Source organism: Pteropus medius, unplaced genomic scaffold, assembly GCF_902729225.1.
Source record: "Pteropus medius unplaced genomic scaffold, Ma_sr-lr_union100, whole genome shotgun sequence".
Classification (NCBI taxonomy): domain Eukaryota; kingdom Metazoa; phylum Chordata; class Mammalia; order Chiroptera; family Pteropodidae; genus Pteropus; species Pteropus medius.
In genome coordinates this window covers 2,844,886-2,868,072 of record NW_024353908.1, presented here as the reverse complement: position 1 = coordinate 2,868,072, position 23,187 = coordinate 2,844,886, and the positions used below count along the sequence as shown (strand labels likewise).

Genomic DNA, 23,187 nt, shown 5'->3' with positions numbered 1-23,187 from the left:
GTGTGTGTGGTGGAGGGGGTCTCTCTACACATGCACAGGTATTTTTGGAGGGGTAAGTGTCACTGGTGGATTGGCAAGTGGTTAATGGAAAGATGAGATAACAAAAAACTCTGTGTATATGGAAGTTCTAATTCATAAAAGAGGTTATGACTTGGTGATTATTAAAACTACCTGAAGAATTCTTAATTTAAGAAATTAAAAGCACAAGGCTCCTTTTTCAATAAACTTCCACGGTATGTTTACGTATTAAATGCCTGTGGGAATCTAATGAAATTTAAACATAAATTTTAATAACCACTAGCACTTTTAATCTGAAATAAATATTTGGCATGTCAGAAATTATAATGTGCTGCCTCTGCTTGTTGAACTTCAAATTTCCATTCCCAAAATAGACTAGGGAAAGGAGGGAAAAAGTAATCATGCAAATAGCTTTTAATAGTCATCCTCACCAAATTTTTTTATAATAGTAATACAGTTTACATGCCATGTAATTCACTCATTTAATAGACTGGAGTTTTCAGGTCACATGTCAGATTTGTGCTTCACTTTGTGAGGAACTGCCAGACTATTTTCCAAAGTGGCCACATCATTTTACATCCTTCCTAGAAATGTGTAAATTTCCAGTTTCCCTATATCTTTTCCAACACTTGTTACTGTTCATCTTTTTGATTATAGCCATGTTAATGTCTGTAAAATGGTATCTCATTATGGTTTTGATTTGCATTTCCCTAATGGATAATAATGTTAAGCATCTCTTCATGCGCTTGCTAGCCATTTATTTCTCTTTAGAGAAATGCCTATTCAAATCTTTTGCCTATTTTTCAAGACTTTTTAATTGGGGTAAAATATACATAACAAGCTTTACCATTTTAAATGTGCAATTCAGTGACATTAAGTACATTCACAGTCTTGTGCTGTACACCAACCACCACCGTCCACCTTCTCCAGACGTTTTTCATCTTCTCAGCCTGAAACTCTGTACCAGTGAAATAATAATGCTTCACCCTTCCATTTTCCCAACCCCTGGCAAATAGCATTCTGCTCTCTGTGTCTTTGAATTTGAGTAGTCTAGTTAACCTCGTATAAGTGGAATCATAAAATATCATTTTGTGTGTAGCTTATTTCACTTAGCATATGTCTTCAAGATTAATCCATGTCGTATCATATATCAGAATTTCCTTCCTTTTTAAGGCTGCATAATACCTCATTGTATGTGTATATACCACATTTTATTTATCTGTTCATCTGCTGAAGAACATTCGAGTAATTTCCACCTTTTGGCTCTTGTGAATAATAGTGCTGTGTACATTGGTGTGCATGTATGTGATCGAGTTCCTGCTTTTGGATCTTTCAGAACTGGAAATGGAATTGCTGGATCATATGGTAATTTTTTTTTTTTTTTTTTTTTTTTTGGTGAGGAACTACTATACTGTCTCCATGGAGGCTGTACCATTTTACATTCCCACCAGCAATGCACAGGGTTTCAATTTCTTTACATTCTTGGTATTTTCTGTTTTGTTTTGTTTTGTTTTGTTTTGGCTAATAGGCAGCCTGATGGATGTGAGGTTCTAGTTGTGGTTTTGATACATTTCCCTAATGATTAGTGATGTAGAGCATCTTTCAATGTGCTTATTGGCCATTGGTATATTTTTGGCAAAATGTCTATTCAAGGACTTTGCTCATTTTTTAATCCAGTTTGTTTTTTGTTGTTGAATTGTGGTTCTTTATTTATCCTGGATATTAACACTTTATCAAATTTATGATTTACAAATATTTTCTCTCATCCTGTGGGTTGCCTCTTCATTCTTGTTGGTAGTATCCTGTGATAATATAAAAGTTTTTGTATATCACACAAAATCTTTTATATCAACACTTATTGATTTTGAAATGTTTTGGAAATGTATCAGGAACCTTTTAAGTTTATGATGACAAAGATTTTCTAGACTTTTGCTTTCATTTTATCATTGGCCACAAATATTTCAGTTATCTTGCAGTGATAGATTCACTTCATTCATTTTTGAGAAAATGTCTACCAAATATATACGGTCTGAATAAGCATAATATTTGTTCAACAGCGTTTTCAAGAAAAAAAAAAAACAGTTCAGCTGGGAACAATATTCAGCTGTTTCTCCTTGAGATGTCCATTGTATATTTATATGCAACAGAAATCTTTTGTGTATACTTCTCTTTTTGTTACACAGAATATTAAAAAGTATGTATTCAAAAGTTGTATCATGTTTTTTTTGTTTTACTGTGAGTTTGGTGGTGAAGAAGGTATGACTACTACTAGTACAATTTGGTACTGCAGCCTTGATTTGTACTAAAATGTCAGTTTTACCCACCGCTGCTTTTGCACCAACAGTGAAAATGTCAACACAGTGAAAAAGTCAGCTCTTATGAAAATAGCTTTAACCTGTTGGACCACACTTTGAGAAATACTACCCTGTCTTAGAGGGTTGCTGGATGGGATGGATATAGTGATTGTAGAGTAGCACTCTCCTTATTTTGTATAATTAGTCACCTATGTAAGAGATCTATCTGCTGCCACTAATGGTTGTACTGTTTGGGGAAATGGTTGGCATCCCTGACTCTACAATCTCCTGGATTTAGACTCTTTGGGCAGGTATCATAACAAAATTTCCTTATCATAGTGGTAAAATATGAGAGGACAGGGATGAAAAGATGTTTTATTACTATAATAAATGAATAGATATGAAATGTACATAAGGAAATTATGTATTTTTATTTTGCAGATACATGTTGGATAGAACCTATGATGTACCTTTCCTTTGACAAAAGATAGTGAAAATAATAGCTGAAAGCAAAAGAAGAAATTGAAGTTTATTTTGCTATTAAACAAATACAAGAAACCTTTACTAGTCTATATCAGCATTATAGCTTGGATATTAAAAGCTTAGGGTATCGTGTCATTCTGATTCGTACACTTAAAATTATAAATGTGAATTTGGGCCAATTTCTGATAACCTATTTAAAACGAGGCAGTAACACCTCCCTTGGTTAGGTTTGTTATGCAGCATAGACTTGAAAAAAATAATGTTTCAAAAATGCTAAGACTAAGACTTTGCATATAAATAGGCTTTCAGCCAGAAGTAGTTAATTTTTAAAGTTTTTATCAGAGATTTGGATTTCATTTGGGTCAGGTGTTGGAAGAAATGAATGGAACCACGTTGGGAGAAATGAATGGAACTACTTTGGAGCTTGTGAGTCAGATTGATTGGGCATGGTGCATTCTACTGAACAAAAACATCTTACTGCAAACTCGGATCTTAATTTTGTTAGCATTAGTGATGGTAAAGTCTGTATTTGTGCTTCGTGTTCAAGAATTATAAAGCTACGTGGTATTATATTTTTTTATTTTTTTCTTACAGGATTCAGTGGTCCCAATTTAAAGGCTATTTTATTTTCAAACTGGAGAAAGTGATGGATGATTTCAGAACATCAGCTCCTGAACCAAGAGGTCCACCCAACCCTAATGTTGAATATATTCCCTTTGATGAAATGAAGGAAAGAATACTGAAAATTGTCACTGGATTTAATGGGTATGCAATTAATACTGTTTTAAAGGTTTGCTTTTTAGCAGAACATTATAGATTTTTCTAGAAGTTTTGATGTGTTTGGTGGTTTGATAACTCACTATCCAATAGAATAAATTTTTTAGTGACATACATAGTAATTGATTTTCAGCTTACAAGTTCTTAAAATATTTACAGCTTTTTTTTTTCTTTTTTTCTTTTTTAAATTTTTATGAGTTTATTTGAGCCAAACTGACAACATGTGTCGAGGAGCAAGATCTCAAATGCTCCACAGAATAAATTTTGCAGTTTATTTCATGCATTTGAAATTAAGGAAGAGATGGAAGGAAGATTACATGAAGGTGGGGAAAGCAAAGCGGGGATTAGATTACAGGATAGCTAAGACTATTTACTCTTGAGGAAGATTACTTTATAGAGGAGGGATTTGGAAAGAGGCTTTTCAAAGGTGTGTTAACCTGCAGGCAAAGAAATAATGGACATGGCTTGCTTAAGACAAACATAGGCTTTTAATAAAGAAGTTGTATGCCTGGGATGTGACCACCCAATATGACCTGGCCTTTTAGGAACTTATAATCAGATCACCTTGTGAGTTTACTTTCCATAGAAACCTTTTTCTGTGGAGAGAGGTACTCAGTTCCCCCTTTTGGTCATACATCAGTCCAAAGGATGCATTGATGACCAACCAACCTTTTGGTCAGGTAGTGGGGTCTCACCGTGCTAGAATGGCTCGCTCCTAGGAAGTCCCAGTATTGTTGACCATTGGAGATGGGGCAACACTGTAACAATGGGATCTGAGTTGAGGCTGAATATTAAAAATAATCTTATACATATTCAGTAATTATAAACAGTTGGACTATGTAGAAAAACTCTAAGAACAAGTATAAGTATTATTATGGCTAATATCATTAGCAAACAGGTAAAGACAGACAGAATAGATTCTAAGTTCAATATCAATCTGTAGGTATTATATAGGCCTCGTTGACTTCTTGAGATAGCTGTCTGCCTCTGATGTCAGCAACTTCTCATCCTCGAGGAGTCTTTGATGTCCATTATAGGAGGCGAGTGTCAGAGGCAGGGTGAAAGTCTATTCATGGTTGGGTACCTGATAAGTTCCCTTTCATTGAGGTTGGAGAATATCTTTTATTTTGATGTCCTTTCCGAAAAACAATATCTAGAGTCTTTGTCTCCTGGGAGCTCACTGTGAAAGGAAGTGGTTATCAACTTGGCATTTTCGTGGCAGTAATATGTTTTCTTTCAATAATGTCAGCTCATAAATATATTTCTTATGTAAGTTCAGCTTAATGCACAGTGATACATAAAGAAATGTGAAAACCAAAAAATGGAGAGCCAGGGAGCAGGGAAGAAATAAGTGGCCATCTTGGGTTTCCTGTAGTCCTGACTATTTCTTATTTTCCCATGCAGTTTAACATAAAAGACAAATCCTTTTAGGTGTTCTAGGGGGTCATTCTGGAATACTGCAGAGTTATTTCTCTATATATTGAGATTTTAATCTGTAAAACCTCAATTTCTAATGAAAACTAAGAAGTAAGCAATTAACATTCTTTAGCTTGGTAGGTTTATGAATACGTTTTATAACCTTTAGAAACATAGGCTCTTTTACAGGCAAATATATTTTAAAACATTTTATAACCTAGAAACATGTTTCATAGACATCAAAGTCAATTATTAACATGGACTTATTTTTGTAAAGCCCATGTAAAATAAAGATATGGCTGTTTTACTTAAACCAACAAACAAGATAACTTTTATTTACTAAGGATTAATCTTAGATCACATGAACTTGAAAAGCATTTGTGTTAGTTTCTATATCCTGAGAATTTTAGAATACCCAGTCTTTAAAAATACTTGTCTTTAAGTTAATTGTAATACCACCCAGATGTAGAAAATTATCTAAATTACCTTTATAACATACATATATAGACATACACAGATAGACACAGAGAACAGTTGGCTCCAAATTTTGTTTTGGAGGCCTTTTACAATTTATATCTGTCCTTGATAAGTCAAGTTCCAAATGACTTTCCCATTTTAAAGTAAGGACAGCCATTTTTAATACCTCAAAAAATTGAGTTGACACCTAAAGGACATCATGGATTGATCCATTTATCTAAATTCTATTTTCGAAGCTTCAAGAGACCAAATAAATATGATTTCTATTCTTTCTGGCTGATTTTATAGCCAGCTTTTTCTACTTGTACATGTAAAATATATCTTAGAAGTATCAAAGGATCCTCACCTTGGCCATTTTAGTATTAATGGGAGGCTGACTGTGGTGGGCCTTGTTGGCAGGGAAGAATGATTTCCCATGTTAATTTTTAAATCTTTAGAGTCTAAACTTTAGGAAAAACCAGCCCTTAACATGCATGTCTCTACGAGCCAATGCGGTTTCCCCTATAGGACTGCTTTATGCCCTAGAGAAAATTTTTCCACAGACAACCCCACAAAGATTCTTCCTCATTTAAGAATGCCCAAGCAAGAACTCAGCAGATACTGCCAGAACCATGATTCTTTGGGCTCCTCTCTCAAGCAACCTCTCTCAGGGTAAACCCATTCCAGGGCACCCTGCCCTTCTACCCAGGGTTCCTGCAGGCTTCTACAGGATCAGCTTCACTGGATGTCTCCTGGCACCGAAATCTGCCACTCCAGATTCAGGGATCTGAACAACTATTGTCACCCCATTGGTTATTCAGGTTGGGGAAGCAAGTGTCCTTTCTCATTCAGCCAGCAAAGATTTTTTTCAGACTTTCAGTAAGCAGTCCAATTAAAAGCCAAAATTTAAAAGCAACGACCCATTTTTTCCCTTTCCCTTAGTAATTTCAACCCTTATCTACCTCGAGGATTTTCTAAGAACAACTCAAATAAAATCATGGCCTGCCGACTTAAAATTAGAAGACCTAGAATTCTGAGAGAAGACTCACCCAAGTTCACCCCATGCAAAGCAAGGAGCCAGTGGGACATGGTGGGCCTTGGGTGTACCTAAGCACTGGGTCCAGGTCTGCTGGGTGGTCCTGTTCGGAATTCGCCATACTTTGCAAAGTAAATGTCGATGTTAACAAACATCAAAACCTGTAGAGAATTTTTATAAGAGTTTATTTGAGCCAAACTGACTACATGTGCCAGGGAGCAAGATCTCAAATCCTCCTAGAGTTTGTTGTTGTTGTTGTTGTTGTTGTTGTTTATAAACTTGAGCTGCCTTTATGTGTATTAGTGGCATTCACACTTTAAATGGGAACGGCAGTGGAAACATTTATCAGGAAATATTTTAACTTTTTTTAATTTTATATTTGGTGTTATAAATCTTTACTTTGTATAGTACCTGTATATCATTGAGATAAGTCTTTCAAATGAAAATTAACAATTTATGTAGGTACCCATTTTTAGTCCTTTGTAATGAAACATTCCACTTGAAAAAATACTCTGAGCTGTAATAAAATTGATCCTTTAAAAAATGGTTGTATGTTCATATTCTGTGTCATTGTAAATGCTTTCTTTTTAGGACTTTATTTTTAGGGTTTCCCTTTATGAAGGAAAATGGTATATGTGAAGTTGAATTGTCAATTTCAGTTTGGCATTAGTAATTTGGAGTGTGGGTGACAATACCAAATTTAATGAATTGTGGATATGTTAACCGTAAATTCATATTTTATTTGAAGGGGTTTCCCTTGTATTTTTAGGTAACATAATTAACCTCACTCTTCATGTATTTAATCACATGGGATTTCCAACAAGATAGTGTAGTTTAGTTAACCCTCTATTATATGTCATGTTTCCTTGAAGTTTAGGAGTTTTGTTTATCAAATCCTTATGCTTTGATTTCAGGTCTGTTACTAAAATATTTTGTTGGTGAAGGGGGAATTACAATTTTATCTTTGAGGTCCATCAATTATAGTTTTTGCCCCTAGAGATACAGGAAGGAGACTTATTTTCACTGTGTACTCTGTTGTACTGTTGAAAGTTATTTAACCATATGCATATATTTCCTTATTATTACTAGTTAATGTTTTTAAGCACATAGCTAGAAGAAACCACATGCTTTGTATTAGAAGTATGTTGCATAATATTTACTGTTGAACTGAATGTGTTCAAGATAAGAATCCTTCTTGGGATATTTATAAATAATGCATAAATAGATATTAGACATTAGGGTGACTTATCTTTTATTTTTAGTAAATTATGGCTACCATTTAAACACAAGAGTTAAGGTGAAACAGATCAAGTTAAGGTCAGATTCACAAACCACTGCTTTGTGAATGTTAAGCTAATTTACTTATGATTCTGAATCAGTAATACCACTTTGAATTCTTCCAAATTAATTTGGCTAGACATAGATATGTAGGTTATTAAATAAATCTAAATATATGTAATTCCTTAATCTAAAACAAGTAATTGACCTACTTCCAAAAATAACTTGCATAATCATTAAATGCCTAAGCGTACTTAAACATAATTGCTTTGAAAATGGTTTTCATCTTTGAACCATAAATATTTTGAACTTATATTTTTTAATTGAATTTTTAGAATGGCAGTTTATGAATTTTTTCCTAATCATACATATTCCAATCTTTATCAGATATATTAATATTTTTTACTTTTTAATACACTTTTTTGTGTGTATCATAATATGTTGATACATTGAAATATGTCTATAATCTTTTTCAATTTTATTTTTGTGTTTTGAATATCATTTTGTTGCTTTAAACCAGTATTGCTAACGGTGGTAGAGGCAGCATTTTGTTCTTTTTCAACCAGTTTGAAGGTTGGTTCTTTTTAGTATATACTACTACTATCTGCAATAGATGATATTTTAAATTACAAAAGGGATAAATGTTTATAGTTTTAAAAAGATCCCCAGATGTCATAGGAATACATAAAAAAATCAAAGAATCATGTTATACACTAGTTGTTTTCCTTTTAGAAGAGCTTTGACAACTTCTCTGTATCAGTACATTTACAATTGTATTTTGTTTGCCTATTTATTTGAAATGGCTGCACTGTTATATGAACAGGTATAATTCCTTTGCCCTGACCCCATAAATATTGCAGATGTTTATTTTTTGTTAAAAATAGTGCTTGTAGTGAGCATCTTTATATATACTTTCTTGTGTTGATGATTGTCTTGTGTTGATGATGTACTGATTATAGATTTATTTTTCCTTTTTTTTGATTTGTAGAAACGGAATTGCTAGGTCATAGTGTATGCACACTTAAAATTTTTATCGATACTGCCAGAGTGACCTCATAAAATATGTTCATTTGTGCTTTTGTGCGTATATAAATATAGATAGTGTAATTCTTCGTTAATTTTTTGTGTGCGTGGATTTGTTTCTTTGATTTCAAATGAGATTGAACATCTTTTTATGTCCTTATTGATTCTTTTGTGAATTGTAGTTTCATATCCTTTTTATTTTTCTTATCTTTTGGTGATTTTCTAATTGGTAAGTTCTTTTTGTTTTGCTTTTGTTTTGTAATCATTAAATACTATATAGTGTTTTGATGTGAAGAAGATTTATCTTTTTTATAAAATTATTCTAGTATACTGTCATTGTATAAATTTTCCCTCTTTGCAGTGGAATTTGTCCATTCACATGTTTGCTTGACTTCCTGAACTATAAGATGCTAGAGAGCAGGTGTAACATCTTTTCCAAACAAGGCCTGGAACAATGACTGCCTAAATATAGTAGGTCCTCAAACAAGTATTGAATGAATGAACAATTCTATATCTGTATTTGGTTTAGTAGGCCATGGTAGATAGAATTAGAATTACATTGTTGAATGCTTAAGTCCTTTTCTTTTTTTTCAATCTAGTCATATTTTCTTGTCCTTTAAGATTATTTTTGAACTTTAAAATTTTATAGGAAAAGATGGATTATAGCTGCTTTCCAGAATTGAAAGTTACATTTCCTTAGATGAAGAAACACCAAAAAATAAAATTAACAAAAATAGAAACTAACGGAATGGTCAATTAAAAGGTATTTGTCGGTATTTTATGTCCTCTCTTTGGGATTGTAATGAACAAGGGCATATGGGCTTACTCAAACCAGGGCCATTTTTGAAAATCCTCCTCCTATCGTAGACACTATCAGTATAATTTAGAAACTACTAGTAGCTAGTAGTTCATTTTTATAATGGTGCACAAAGAGGGATTTTCAGGGGTAGGAAGAATGTAACGTACATTCCTAGAGGTTTTAAAAAGATGTCCTCTAAATGATTGTAAGAATTAATCACTTAAGTCTTGTACCCCTTTGACAATTGTGTTAGACCTAAGATCTTTCTAAAATAAGCAGGATGTTTTACTTATTTTAGGTAGTTGACTAAAATAGCAGGGCTCAATGTTATGAGAGGTTTGGAAAAACTGCACAACCACATGATACCTAAAAACCTTTGTCATATCATTTCTAAAGCAGGTATAATCACAGCCAAGGAGTGTTTATTATCTTTTGGCAAAATAGTCTTTCTGACTATTGAATTTCTTCTCTAAAGTTAATTTAATACACATGATTAACCAGATTTTGCTTAATCCTGAGAACTTTCACATGATTGTTTTATGTGTGTGCATGAACATGGACATCTCTCATAAGTTTCTGCACCTGAGAGTGTGCCTCTTCATACTTTGTTTAAAGGTTATATATGAGATTCTTAGACTCTTAAGTCTGAATAGTAGATAGAAAACAATCCTTTTTTAATTTTGTAATGTTTGCTTTACAGTTCAAGATTATTCAGGAATGAGAGAATGGGTTCTAGTCTTTTTTTGTTGCTTTGTTCTCTTACTCCCTTGTCCTGTTTTAGTTAGTGCTTGCTGGATTTTCTGCTTCTTGATTGGGGAAAATAACAGTTATTGCATTTTTTGTTAATTATTTGTGTTATCGTTTGTTGAGCATATTGATTCTATTGGTTAAAATGTTATTTTTTCTTTACTCCCTTTCAGTTAGCATAACTAGTTGAGAATCAGTTTAGTTGCCTTCCTGTATTCCCCACCTTGTTATGTCTCATAGTATTATGGTTTGAGGCAGTGCTCTTGTGCTCGCTCTAATAAAATTTTTTAAGTTGGAAGATAAAAGTTAGAAATTGAACGAATTTTTTAATATTTTTATTTGATGCAATTAAAATAATTCAGACTACTGTAGGCTCTATAAAAGATGATTAACTTGATTAAAATTGACAATTGCTATAGGTTTATTTTTGAATGGGGAATGGTGCAGATATTAGATTACTTAGTTGAGGATTACCATTAATGAAAGAGGCCGATTCTTCATTTCCTTAATTTTTTTAATACTTGTCATTTTACAATGACATTGTCAATAAATCTCATAATTTCTGACATTTGATTTGAGATATAAATTATATGCATATAAATATTTATGTACATGTATTTTTATGTACATGTGAAAACCTGAGTATAGAAATAGCATATTGCTTTAAGTACAGATATCACAGAATTCCAGTGGTATTTCTGACTTTTGTAGGACTTAAGAGTAAAGAAAACAGAACTCATTCAGCCTTTGATAACTGAGAGATAGTTCAGATCTGACTTAAGTAATTTGGTTAACAAGGCACTTGTATGAATGTGGCTTAATAGTCAAAAAATTAATAGTCAAAAAATAAAGATAGTAAAAAACCACATCTTTATTCATAAAACAAAACTGAATTGGCTTTTAGCATTTTTCTTAATAGGATGTCTGATTTTATGATTATCTCTATCATTTTTTTGCTCCTCAGTAGTTGATTTTTGGAACATTTGTGCCTTCTTACAATCTTCATTAAATAGTAGATGAGATCAAGTTGATAGGAACTAAGGTTTATTAAATACTTCATGAAATATTTTAGGCACTGTTAAGTGACTTAAGTATATTATGTCATATTTAGTCCATATGAAAAGTGCACTTTCAGAATTTGTGTTTTCCATATTTATGGACATGAAGATTTATGATAGGTAAATTCAACTTTGGCAAGGTCTCTAAGTGCACTAGCCACTGTATTAATCACACTACCTTATAATTTGTACATTAAAAGAAGGTTGGTTGACAGTGTTCTGTAGTATTTCTGTTATAATACTATCTGTTACTTATGGATCTTTTACTTTGTGTGTGTTTCGGTGTGGTAAGTTTTATTAGATTTTGTAGGGATACCTTTTTAAAAAATTTAAAATGCTGGGTAGTCATACCCTTTTAAAAAGCTTTTTTTCAGTTCCTTAAATACTCTTAGTTTTTCGTCTTATGATGTGGGCAAAAAGTAACATATTGCTGAGTAAACTTGTATGCCTTTTATTTGAAATAACCCCAGATATTTTTCTAATGAGCTGTTTATTTTACAATATACCTTTGCTAATGAGCATCCTTTCCCCATATTCCCAAATTTAGGGATTCTATCTAGTTCATATTTTTATCGAGAGTGAGTAGTAGCTTTTCGCTCTTTTTTCTTAGCACGTGTGTCTTAATTTTGCTGGTGATTTTTTTTGGGAAAAGACAATATTTTCAGGAGCTAGAATAAACTTTTGTGTGCTATGTCTAATGGAAGAATAACAGAAAGCAAACTTTTCATATTTTTGTGCCATGTGTTCATTTGGGATATGTTTATCTGGTTTATTCTTATATCTTCTTTTAAAGACCCATCTCAGATTTAGTCTTCCTAGGTCCATGCTTGCTTCCCTGGCATGCATTTTATTTAGTCATGGCACTGTGTACATAATTTTGTTACCATTTATAATAATTATTCACATCTGTCTGCTCAGCTATTAAGTTTTTGTAGCCTATAGTAGGCCCTAATATTTATTTGAAAGTATTAACTGTATGTAAACACACCTTTCAGTGCTGTTGTCAAAATTATATTGAAATTTCCATTGGATACTATTATTTACAACTAAATAGTATTTAAGTGAGGAAGGGAAGTGTTATGACACTTTGATGCCATCTGTTGGACACTTGGTAAAATGACTTTAAAAGCTGAAAGTGTCTTAAGGATGTCAACTCATTTTATCATAGGCTATTATTGCCAACATTGCTATGCAAACGTAATACATTTTCCTCCCAAAAGCAGTATTGATAGTCACCAAAACATAAATTGTTAATGATTGACTACAGTTTTACTTACCTTCCTAAAGAAAATTAGTAAAACATTTAGTGTAAACAGGAAGTGTAAAGCTACTCATCTTTTAAAGCTAATTTTAATTTAAGAGAAAATACTAGCTTTTGATGTGTGAAAGAAATTTAGTTGGTGGAAAAGACATATCTAGACATCTGTTTAAGTATTTGTTATTAACTGCTGTTTGAATATTCTTAACACTGGGTGCTGTTTTGTTTAATTTTGAATAATACATACACTTTTAATTGCTGTATCCTTGAGATAATTAGGAAATAACATAGGTTGTGTGTATGTGTGTGTGTAAGGTTTAGAGAGTAATGAACTAGATAGAGTAGGGGCTAAGGTTTAATTGTACTACTAATACTCTGAAATCGTGTAGTATATTTAAGATATATGTGTATGTAAATAAATTATATGTTGAGCATAACATGAAGAAATCCTGCCCTTTAGAAGCTTTCAATTATGAGAAAAGACTATTTGGAAACTAATGTTTATATATGTAGTTTGGGAAAATGCTTAATTTTTTTTTTTTTTAAAGGAGTAACAGTTATCTATTTGCTGTAGGTTTCCAGTTATGTGTTGTCTTTATAAGGATGAACAAAACAGATGTGTAATCTTATAGTTTTATTAATAGTAACGTTTTTGGAACATTCTGTGCCTTTTTCCATTTTAAAGATTCGTAGTTTTCACAGTGTATTTCACGCTGAATAGATTTTTAAAAGCAAGGAAAATAATATTCTTTTTTAGGAACCCTAAGGAATTTCCTGTGGCAGTCATGATGAACATCAAAGAAGTTCAGTATTTCTGGTTGCTTCTGAATATTTGTGATATCTGGAACGTTAATCTTTAAGTTAGTGCCCAGTCTTTTGGCAGAATGATAGTTTTCTGACTTTAGATTTGATGCTAATTGAGAAAAGATTGATTTTTCCCTCTTAAATAATTAAAAGCAAGTTTTTATATGAATAACATTTATAGATTTTCAAAATGTTGTAAATCTTATACTGACTTTATAAGAATATAAGAATAGTATTGGTGCTAAGAATATGAGAACTAAATGTAGTTTGTTCAATCAGAAAATAAATTCATTATTTTAAGTACTGTGTGTGTGGCATAGTGGAAAGTAGGACGTGGGATTTCAAGTAAAACTGGGTTTGAATCCTGACACTGTTTACTCACTAGCTGCTTTACCTTGGAGAGTATTATGTTAAACTGCCCATAAAGAATTGTTTATTGAATGTTAACTATTAATTTGAGGCTTTATAATTTTCTTTATAAAAATAGAGATTTGTATGGCAAATACTAGTCTTGATTTTGTTCTTACCTGCATTTGTCATAACTAATGCTCATATTTGCTTTTCAGATTATAATTCTCAAGAATGCTAATAGTATGTCAAATCAAAACTTTTTATATTTATAAAATGATTTTATTTCCAGTATGTCAGTTTTTTGAGATTTTTTGATCAAGTGAAAATTTGATTATGGTTGAGATGTTTGGTAAAGTTAACAATAAGACTTTTACCAAAATATTGAGTATGTTTGTATCTATTTTAAGTTTCATGAAACTTGTAGAGCATATATAAAATTGTAATTGTAGAGGAGAACCATATGTATGGTACTTTTTCATTGGAAACATTTCGTAGTTTTATTTGAACACTTTGGGGAAACTTTGTACAAAAGAATGCTCAAGGAAAAGTATTAAAATAAACTCTAACTTGATTATTTTGGTCACTTCTCTTGCAAATTTAAAATTGAATTCATAATGTTAATTTTTTTTGTCAGTTTTGAAGCTTTCTGTTAATTTTTCTTTTTTTATTGCAAGGAAGGGAAAATTGTTTTCTTGTTAAATAAAAAGACAGGTGTGCCTATTGTCTTGCCTGTTTTTAAGAGACTCACCCATTCATTCCCCTATTGTAGCATTTTCTTTTGTAGCTTAACACATGGGTGACTAAATAAATCTTTAGATAGCTAGAGTAATAATGTTTCTAATTCTCTCGATAATTAATGACCTCAAACTATAAAATTATATTCTTTTGCAGTATCCCTTTTACTATTCAGCGACTATGTGAATTGCTAACAGATCCAAGGAGAAACTATACAGGAACAGACAAATTTCTCAGAGGAGTAGAGAAGGTATTTATTATTGGAATTATATTAATTAACATTATAGATTTCAGAAACAACCCTTGAATAAGAGCTGTTTTAGGCATCTTGGAATAAGTTTCTCAGCCTTCCTGAAGTTTTTCCCAAATTGTTTGCTGAATTCTGGTCAAAGTTTCAGAGAGATTTAATAGTGGGAGCAGAGAGAGGGCTTGTGAACAGTTAAGTTTGGGGAATGCAGCTTGGTATTGTCTCTTGGATATTCATAATATGTACGTCAGCATATTAAATGTTCTGCAAAGTTCTATAGTAGATACTTTAGAGTGTTTTGCAAACTTGTTAACCCACAGAATTCATTTAGTTTAGTTCTGGAATTCAGAGGTACACAACTTTGGGAAATCACTGATGCAGAGCATTTAAGTTAGATATTGAAAAGACAAAGGTCAGATTTAAGAATGAAGGAAGCATTAGCTTTCCTATGAAGGTATATTAGTAAAAGGAAAGGCATTCTGGACAAAGGAAACAGTGTAATGGACAAAGACATCAAGGTGTTTGAGGGAAGGAAAAGTAAGAAATTGACTTGTCTAGAGTGAAGAACAAATGAAGGATCCCTGTAGGAACCAAGATTGGACCAGTGGATTGCTAATTCCTTCACATGGTGATTGATCCTAAAACAAAGTCCCGTGTTTCAGGTTATAATTCAGATTCAGTTTATTTTACCCTTGGAGCAAAAATCTAGAACTATCATTTAGTGACTTATAATAGATCATAGGGCCTTAGTGGATTAATATTTTATTGAGCTCCCATGCCCTCAGTTTAATAAAATTTCCGAAGAAGATGAATTTGAGATGTTTTATTAATACTTATTTTTCAGCTCAGAGACTTTTTAGTAATTACATTGTGGCGATCTTTGGATGAAGAGGCAGTGTCACAGTAGTCATACCAGGGGTGGCCCTGCCTGGTATGTTACTTAACCAGTTCCTTAACCTAAGTAACTGAACTAGTTACTTAACCTAAGTCTCAGTTTCCTGATCTGTAAAATGTGGATAGTAATAGGGTTGTGAGGAAGATTAAATGTAAAGCACTTAACTCTGGCTCATAATGTTTACTGAATATTGTTATTACCAATAAGTTGTTATTACCAATAAGATTATATTATAAAAAAAATTTGAGTCTTTTTCCTTGGGGTATATGATCCTGCACATCAAGCTTTGGATTGGTATTGCTTTATAAGGAAATTCATTATAGTTGGCCTAAGTGCTTTAATATCTAAATATCTTGAGGTGAGTAAAGTAAGGAAAGCATGGTTCTACTCAGTTACATACAATATATAATATTAGGGCTCCAAAGTAGAGTAAAAGATAAATGGCAAAAAATAAAAATGCATTAGTAAGATATTGGTCTTTTAATTTTTGTTGTTTGATTATAAGTTTTCATCTTTAAACATTTAATTTTTTATTAGTAAAATCAGAATAAATGAAAACTTAACCTAACAGAATGAATTTGAGAAATTAAAAACAAATGTTTAAACTTTATGATGTAGGAAATACTTTTTTTCATATTAAAACTCCAATTTTTGTTTTTGTAGAATGTGATGGTTGTTAGCTGTGTTTATCCTTCTTCAGAGTAAGTATAGAGATATTTCTCTTTCTAGTATATTCTAGTTATATCATTTCTAATATATTAGTCTTAAAATAGGTGGTATTTATTTTATATGTAATTATGCATGATAACATTTGTAAATTCTTGTAAATCTACTACTTAATTTCTAGAGTAGAATGTTACCGATAATATTACTTTGGGTTGTGCTCACTTTAGCAGCTCATACACTAAAAACATTACTGTGTGTTTTTCCAGTAAAGGGATTTGAATTAAAGGGATTCATTATTTATTGTAATCTTAACATTGGATTTAGGGCTCTTAGGGCACTTAAGGCTCTGAGATACCTTTCCTAGATACCTTTCCAGGGCATCTCTAGGGCATAACTCCTCGGTTTGGATTAGCTGCTTGATGACATTTCTCTTTATGATGGAAAACTCTTTCCAGTTGTCAGGATTTATATAGTAAATTAAGATGTGAGTTATGGGCACAGTCCTTGGCACTATTAACATTTTATTACAAGTGAATGCCCTGGAAATTACAGGAGGTTTAGCAGTATCCTTGGCCTCTGCCCACTAGCTGCCAGTAATCCCCCTCTCTCCACAAAAATGTCTTCAGACATTGCCAAATGTTTCCTGGTGATGCAGGGTTGGGGTAGGGAGTTTGTGAAGCAGATGCTCCCTGTTGAGAAACATCAGTTTAAGGTTAAAAAATATCTCTGATTTCATGAATTTTTAAAGGATGGTTTCAAGAATATACTTGTATTGTTAATTAAGATAGTAAGATAATCCTGTAATTGTTATTTCTCACAGACTTCTCTTTATTTGGGTTTTTGACAGTAAGATCTTACAACAGATCTTGTAGACCTATGATTCTTGTCAAAATTAAAGAACTAAACCATCTATAACAGTGGTTTTTTTTTTCCTTTTCTCATAGAAAAAACAATACTAATAGTTTAAATCGAATGAATGGTGTTATGTTTCCTGGAAATTCACCAAGTTATACTGAGAGGTAAGATTCTTGATTTTTAATATCCAAAGAGCTTACGTTTTCCTGATTTTTAGTGAGTTCAATATACTTTTTTTTTTTTTTAATGGGTATTTTATGGAGGATATAGTATATACTAAACAATTTGGTAACCTATGGATCTGAAAGTCAGAATTACAGCAAATATTTCTGTGATGTATTCATATAAACAAACCTTGGGAGGGATGACTTTTTACAGAAATGGGGAAATGATGTTCATTTATCTTACCATAGGTCTAATATAAATGGGCCTGGAACACCTAGGCCACTTAATCGACCAAAGGTCTCTTTGTCAGTCCCCATGACAACAAATGGCTTGCCTGAGAGCACAGATGGCAAGGAGTCAAACTTAGAGCAAAATGAGGACAAAACCCACAGGTTTGTATATGATTTATATATTTTTAAAAATGTTATAAAATGTTAATATTTATTGATGGCTTTCAATACTCATCGTTTATTATTTACAATTTACTATTGTTTTGAAGGACAGAATAAGTTTTAATGTGGTTATAGGTGCTGTGGCTTCTTTTCGTAGCATTTAGCACATGCTGAAGATGGGCACTGAACAGGCTTTTAAACTGCTAATTTGGGGAGATTCTCTTTAAAATAGGGTCTTAAGAAAATGAAGTGGTCATGATGTGTTTTATTTCTTGTTTTTGAAAGTTACTAGAAAAGATATTCGTAAATGAGTTGAAATTTTGTGAATAATTTTCTTATCGTAGATCATAAAAGGAAACATTTATATCCCATCTTAAATTTTCTATATTATATTAAGGGAAAGAAGACTAAATGAGGATTTAAAGAGTATGAACATATGGAAGACTTGTAGTTTTATTATAGGAGGACACTTATCGGAGAATTGACTAGTTCTGGGAAATATTCTGGGAAATAGTCATTAAACGGTTTAGGTTCCCTTGAAATTTTTCTCTTGTGTTTTCTTTGCCCAGATATTACAATTTAACTTTAACACTGAAATACAATTTAAAATGTATTAGACCTTAAAAACGAGAATGTAGAAGATGAAGAAAACAGTCTTTTTAATGACACTTTAAAAAACCATTTACAGTGACTCGTTGACATCTGGATCAGAAGGTTCCTCAGTGAGCCCTTTGAAAAATAAACACCCAGATGAAGATGCTGTGGAAGCTGAAGGGCACGAGGTAAAAAGACTTCGATTTGACAAAGAAAGTGAAGTCAGGGAGACAGCCAGTCAGACATCTTCCAGTGAAATTTCCTCAGTTATGGTAGAAGAAACAGAAGCATCATCTTCATCTCAGGATAAAGACAAAGAAAGTAGTCGTGCCAGGCAACACTGTACTGAAGAGGATGAAGAAGAGGATGAAGAGGAAGAAGAAGGTATTTAGAGACCATCTGTAAAAGGGTGGCGTAAGGAGATCCTCAAATTCTTGTACTTCATTTTTGCTTGAAAGAATTTAACATAATGGAACTCCTTATAATGCTGATGTTGGGCTTTTCTCCCACATTTATGTAGTTGCTACTGAGTTTCAGGGGATATGATTTGAACTATAGAGTATCACAATTCATTTGGCGGTATTTTAAAAATAAAATTTAACTGCAACAACATTTGCTTATTTTTAGAGTCTTTTATGACATCAAGAGAAATGATCCCAGAAAGAAAAAATCAAGAGAAAGAATCTGATGATGCCTTAACTGTGAATGAAGAGACTTCTGAGGAAAATAATCAAATGGAGGAATCTGATCTGACTCAAGCTGAGAAAGATTTACATTCTGAAGGTAGTGAAAATACAGGCCCTGTAAGTAGTGGTTCTGATTGCCATGAAACAGAATTAGTAGGATCCAATTCCAGTAAAACTGGAGAGATTCTTTCAGAATCATCCATGGAAAATGACGATGAAGCCACAGAAGTCACAGATGAACCAATGGAACAAGACTAACTATTTAGAAACATTTAGATGCAGTATTTTACATACAGTTCTGGTTTTACACTGTATAAAACTTTTATGTAATAAAGTGGACCTTTAGTTTTACAAGAGAAGCAGGTTGTAAAATAAAGTACTTTGTGAGATAAATCCTGAAAGAGTTGTACATGTAAGAATTGTGAGTATCAGCTCCTCTGGGTCCTGCTTACCGCTGACTTTTTTTTTGGTTTGGTCAAATCAGTGGTTTGTGTATAGATTTTTTTTTTAATTTAGAATTAAAGTTTTTAAACTGGAAAGTAATAATTATAATTTTGAAAACCTTTTGGAAATTATTTAGTTTATACATATACAAAAAAAGCTTTTTGTCTTGTCTCTTTCTGACAGCTCTAGCAGTTTTCATATTTTGGTCATAGCTTCAACATTTTAACATGTGAATTTTAGGGTTTCATGCTGATATCCAGATTTTATTATTTGACTATGTACAATGGAACTTTAAGTCATATATACATATATATATATACATATATATATTATTCTAAGGGAGGAAATGTTATATTTTTCTGTTTCTATAAGAGATGAATACAGTGGATACTTTTTCTATTGTTAATGATTGAGTTCACCTCTTTCAGAAGACAGTTTCTTTCTCTTCTGAGTAATTCAAATAAAATCTGGCCCTTGTGAAACCCTGGAAATCTTGAGTCTGTTGAAATACCAGGTTAAACACATTCCGAGAGATCTGTCAAACTAAATTTCTTTTGTATACTTCTGAGGTGCCTGAGAAAAAGACTTCATTATTTATGAGAAAATGTGCTTTATCTTGGAAATTGTGTTCAAACATTAGCTTACTATTTTGTAGGATGAATGCTTATAAAGCTGACATGAGAACATCTCAGAAGAACCGGGCAGGTTTCTTAAACTTTTGCTTGCTTTTCTGAACATTGTGAATATTACACACTTCTTTCTAAATTATTCTAGAGTATGCAAATGTCAATGATATGAAACACCACTGTACTGGAAGAATTAATATATTACTTTAGTAATGTACTGGAGCTAAATGACTGAAACTTTAGGGGTGCATAGAAACCACCATAATTTGTATGACATTTTGAAGTGAATTAAATATTTTTGAACATGCTTCTTTGACAGCCAGTGTTATATTTTTCAGATCAACACAAAGCACAATGATTACTCTAAACTCAATATTTTCAAATTCACATAATATAAAGTCATGCAAGCTGCAACTTCCCTGTCAAAATTACTGGCTGCCAAATTTATACCTGTTTCTTCAGCTGTACCTTTTGATATTTAGAATTTTTAAATTTCTGTAAAGTAGATTTTGTAGAATGTAATGTGTTCACTGCCTTTGTGACGCGGTATATAATTTCTGTGTGTAAACTGAATGCTTGGGCTTTCAATACAGTATTCATATAAAGCAATAAATACTAATGTTATGAAATATTTGAGTACATTTTTATCAAAATATAAAAGAATCCCTTTTTTAGTTTCAGATACCTGAAGTACACAGATAAACTTATAAAACTGATACAAACAGTTTCTGACACTGTATCGTATGTTTTTGGGTGATTTGGGTGACAACCACAGTTTTGCATTTTGACTACTTAAATTGCTAGACTAAAAATATCAATAATTTGACTCAGTTTTTGTTTGTAGGGTAATATACTACTGACTGACTTGACTGTCAGATTCACAGCAGCTAGATGATATATTTATGAATATGTCTAATAGTTGAAATAAAAACAATATTGATTTACTGTACCCAAGAGGAGAGAAAAATCACACATTGTAAATTTTTTTTAATTTTGCAAAAATGTTAAAATGAAGCAAATTTTAAATGTGACATTCATTTTTAGTGACCTGTTTTATTTTATTGAGGGATATTTTGCCAATGAGAACAGATTGTAAACATTTTAAGTTAAGAAATCTTGAAAATTTCTTTAGAGTATTTATAAAATTATTGTCAATAAACCTGTTCTTTAAGATCCTCTGACCTTTGGATATTTTTTTTTTAATTGTGCCATGGACCATTTGTAAACAAGTAGATTTACTTTTGTTGCTTATAAGTTGAAGTTTTAGCATCATGACTTTGAGGTCTGTGGTTTTATTTGTAAACTTGCAATTGTTATTTTTGCAAGGGGAAATGTATATCTTTATTAAATAAAGTACAATAATGGTGAATGTACCAAAATGCTATCACTTAACTCTATGAGAGATCTGCATTTTAATCTATAGTTTAATAGTTTAAATATTTATTAGATATATGTTGATCATAGATCAAAGTTGTTGCTGTTCATACAGATAGTTGTAGAGTGCTCATGGACTATCTAGGATAGATGAAATACTTCCGTAGTTAAACTGGAAAACCTTGTTCAGCCGGTTTAAGATACTAATGCCCATTTGGAAGTAAATTTTTGCAAGTTTGCATAGGTGGACTTAACAGACTGCTTCATGAAAATGTCAGTTCTAATAGTAACTAATTCAGATGTGAATTTTTAAAAGGCTAATTTTAGGCACAATTTCTTAACACATCAGCAAAGTTATATTAAAAGATGTAAAGTATCAAGACCTCAGTGATTGAGAATATTTTCTTTTTTGGCCTTGAGCAGATTATTTATCTGTTAGACTCTAGACTCTGAACTCAACACAAAAAGAACTTGACGTGCTAGTTAGGAAAGTGAGGATATATATGTAATGCATTTTTAGCACTTTTCCCTTTTAAAAAGTAAAAACATTCTACATTTAAAAAAATATCTTTTCAGTAATGAAAATATAGCAGAACAGAAGTTAGTGGAAAATGTCATGTTTTAAATATTATTAGATAAATTTAATCTGATTAGGATTTATTGTAACTACACCTGTCAAAAGTGTGGACTGAGCAGTGGAAGCACTTGTCAGGGAGCTATAACCCTTTGGTTTGGAAAGCATCCCTGAAATCCCGGCCAGAAAGTGTGGCCTGTTAAAACCTGGAGGTTCAGAGCATTTTGTTTTGCCAGTGTAGATAGGCATGTATTTATGCATTTTTACATTTGTAAAATCAGCAATTTTCAAATAATGTAATATACTAGTTATAAAGGTACTTGGGCAGAATTTAAAACTACTACCATGTTTGATTATGAGAAATTAACTGAAAATGCAATTTGTAGAACCAAAGGAAATAAAAGTTTGGGGTAGTGTTTCAAATTGTCTTCTGAACAGGAATTTCCTAAATACATTGGTTTTGATCAAATGAAGCTCAGTTCTCTCTTGACGTTTGTGCTAATCAAAATCGATGAATGCAAAAACACCTTGTAATTTCTTATGCAATTATTATAATTAGGTTTACTGAATTATTGGCCTAATAAGAATGCTAGGATGTATTGGTTAGAATACATCTAATATTTCACATTAAAAAAAAACAACAGTATACTTCTTTCAGAATTTTCTTTTTCAACTTGGAGCCTAGATTACTTTGCCAAATAAATGTATTATTTTCGTAATGCAATAAAATATGAATTAGAAGAATACGTGTGTGGAATTATTTTATTTGCTATAATACTTCACACACCCTGCTTCCCCAACCCCACTCGCCTCAGTTCAGGATCCACAAGCATTTCCTGATCTGTAGGGAGGAAAGGTTAATGCATTACTTTATTAAAGCTCTGTTTCTTGTGATAATGGTATTTTTGCAGAGAGGTGCATCTGAGTTGAATGAACGATTGCTCTTTGCCGAGCAACTCAAATCTAATGTCTGACAAAATATTTACCATGTAAAATTTTCTCTTGGCATAATTTGGCACTAGTTTGCACAGATCTATAACATTTATTTAGAATCATTTTAGAAATCTCACTTTAAGACAACTACATAGTAAGAAGTGTAGAATTGCCCTAAGTGGAGAGTATAGATTGTGTTTTCA

At 32.1% G+C, this 23,187-nt stretch overlaps 1 protein-coding gene across 2 annotated transcripts in view; it reads left to right on the top strand.

The window, feature by feature from the left end:
* Window positions 1-21,284, top strand: part of PPP4R2 (protein phosphatase 4 regulatory subunit 2) — a 62,292-nt gene extending 41,008 nt beyond the window's left edge. For both annotated transcript variants that reach the window (XM_039851752.1, XM_039851753.1), the window contains exons 3-9: window positions 3,390-3,560; window positions 14,690-14,783; window positions 16,339-16,376; window positions 17,286-17,360; window positions 17,610-17,753; window positions 18,442-18,731; window positions 18,975-21,284. In XM_039851752.1, coding sequence (XP_039707686.1) covers window positions 3,390-3,560; window positions 14,690-14,783; window positions 16,339-16,376; window positions 17,286-17,360; window positions 17,610-17,753; window positions 18,442-18,731; window positions 18,975-19,291 — 1,129 coding nt within the window. In that variant the 3' untranslated portion in view covers window positions 19,292-21,284. The remainder of the gene's footprint in view (window positions 1-3,389; window positions 3,561-14,689; window positions 14,784-16,338; window positions 16,377-17,285; window positions 17,361-17,609; window positions 17,754-18,441; window positions 18,732-18,974) is intronic.
* Window positions 21,285-23,187: the final 1,903 nt, after the last annotated feature.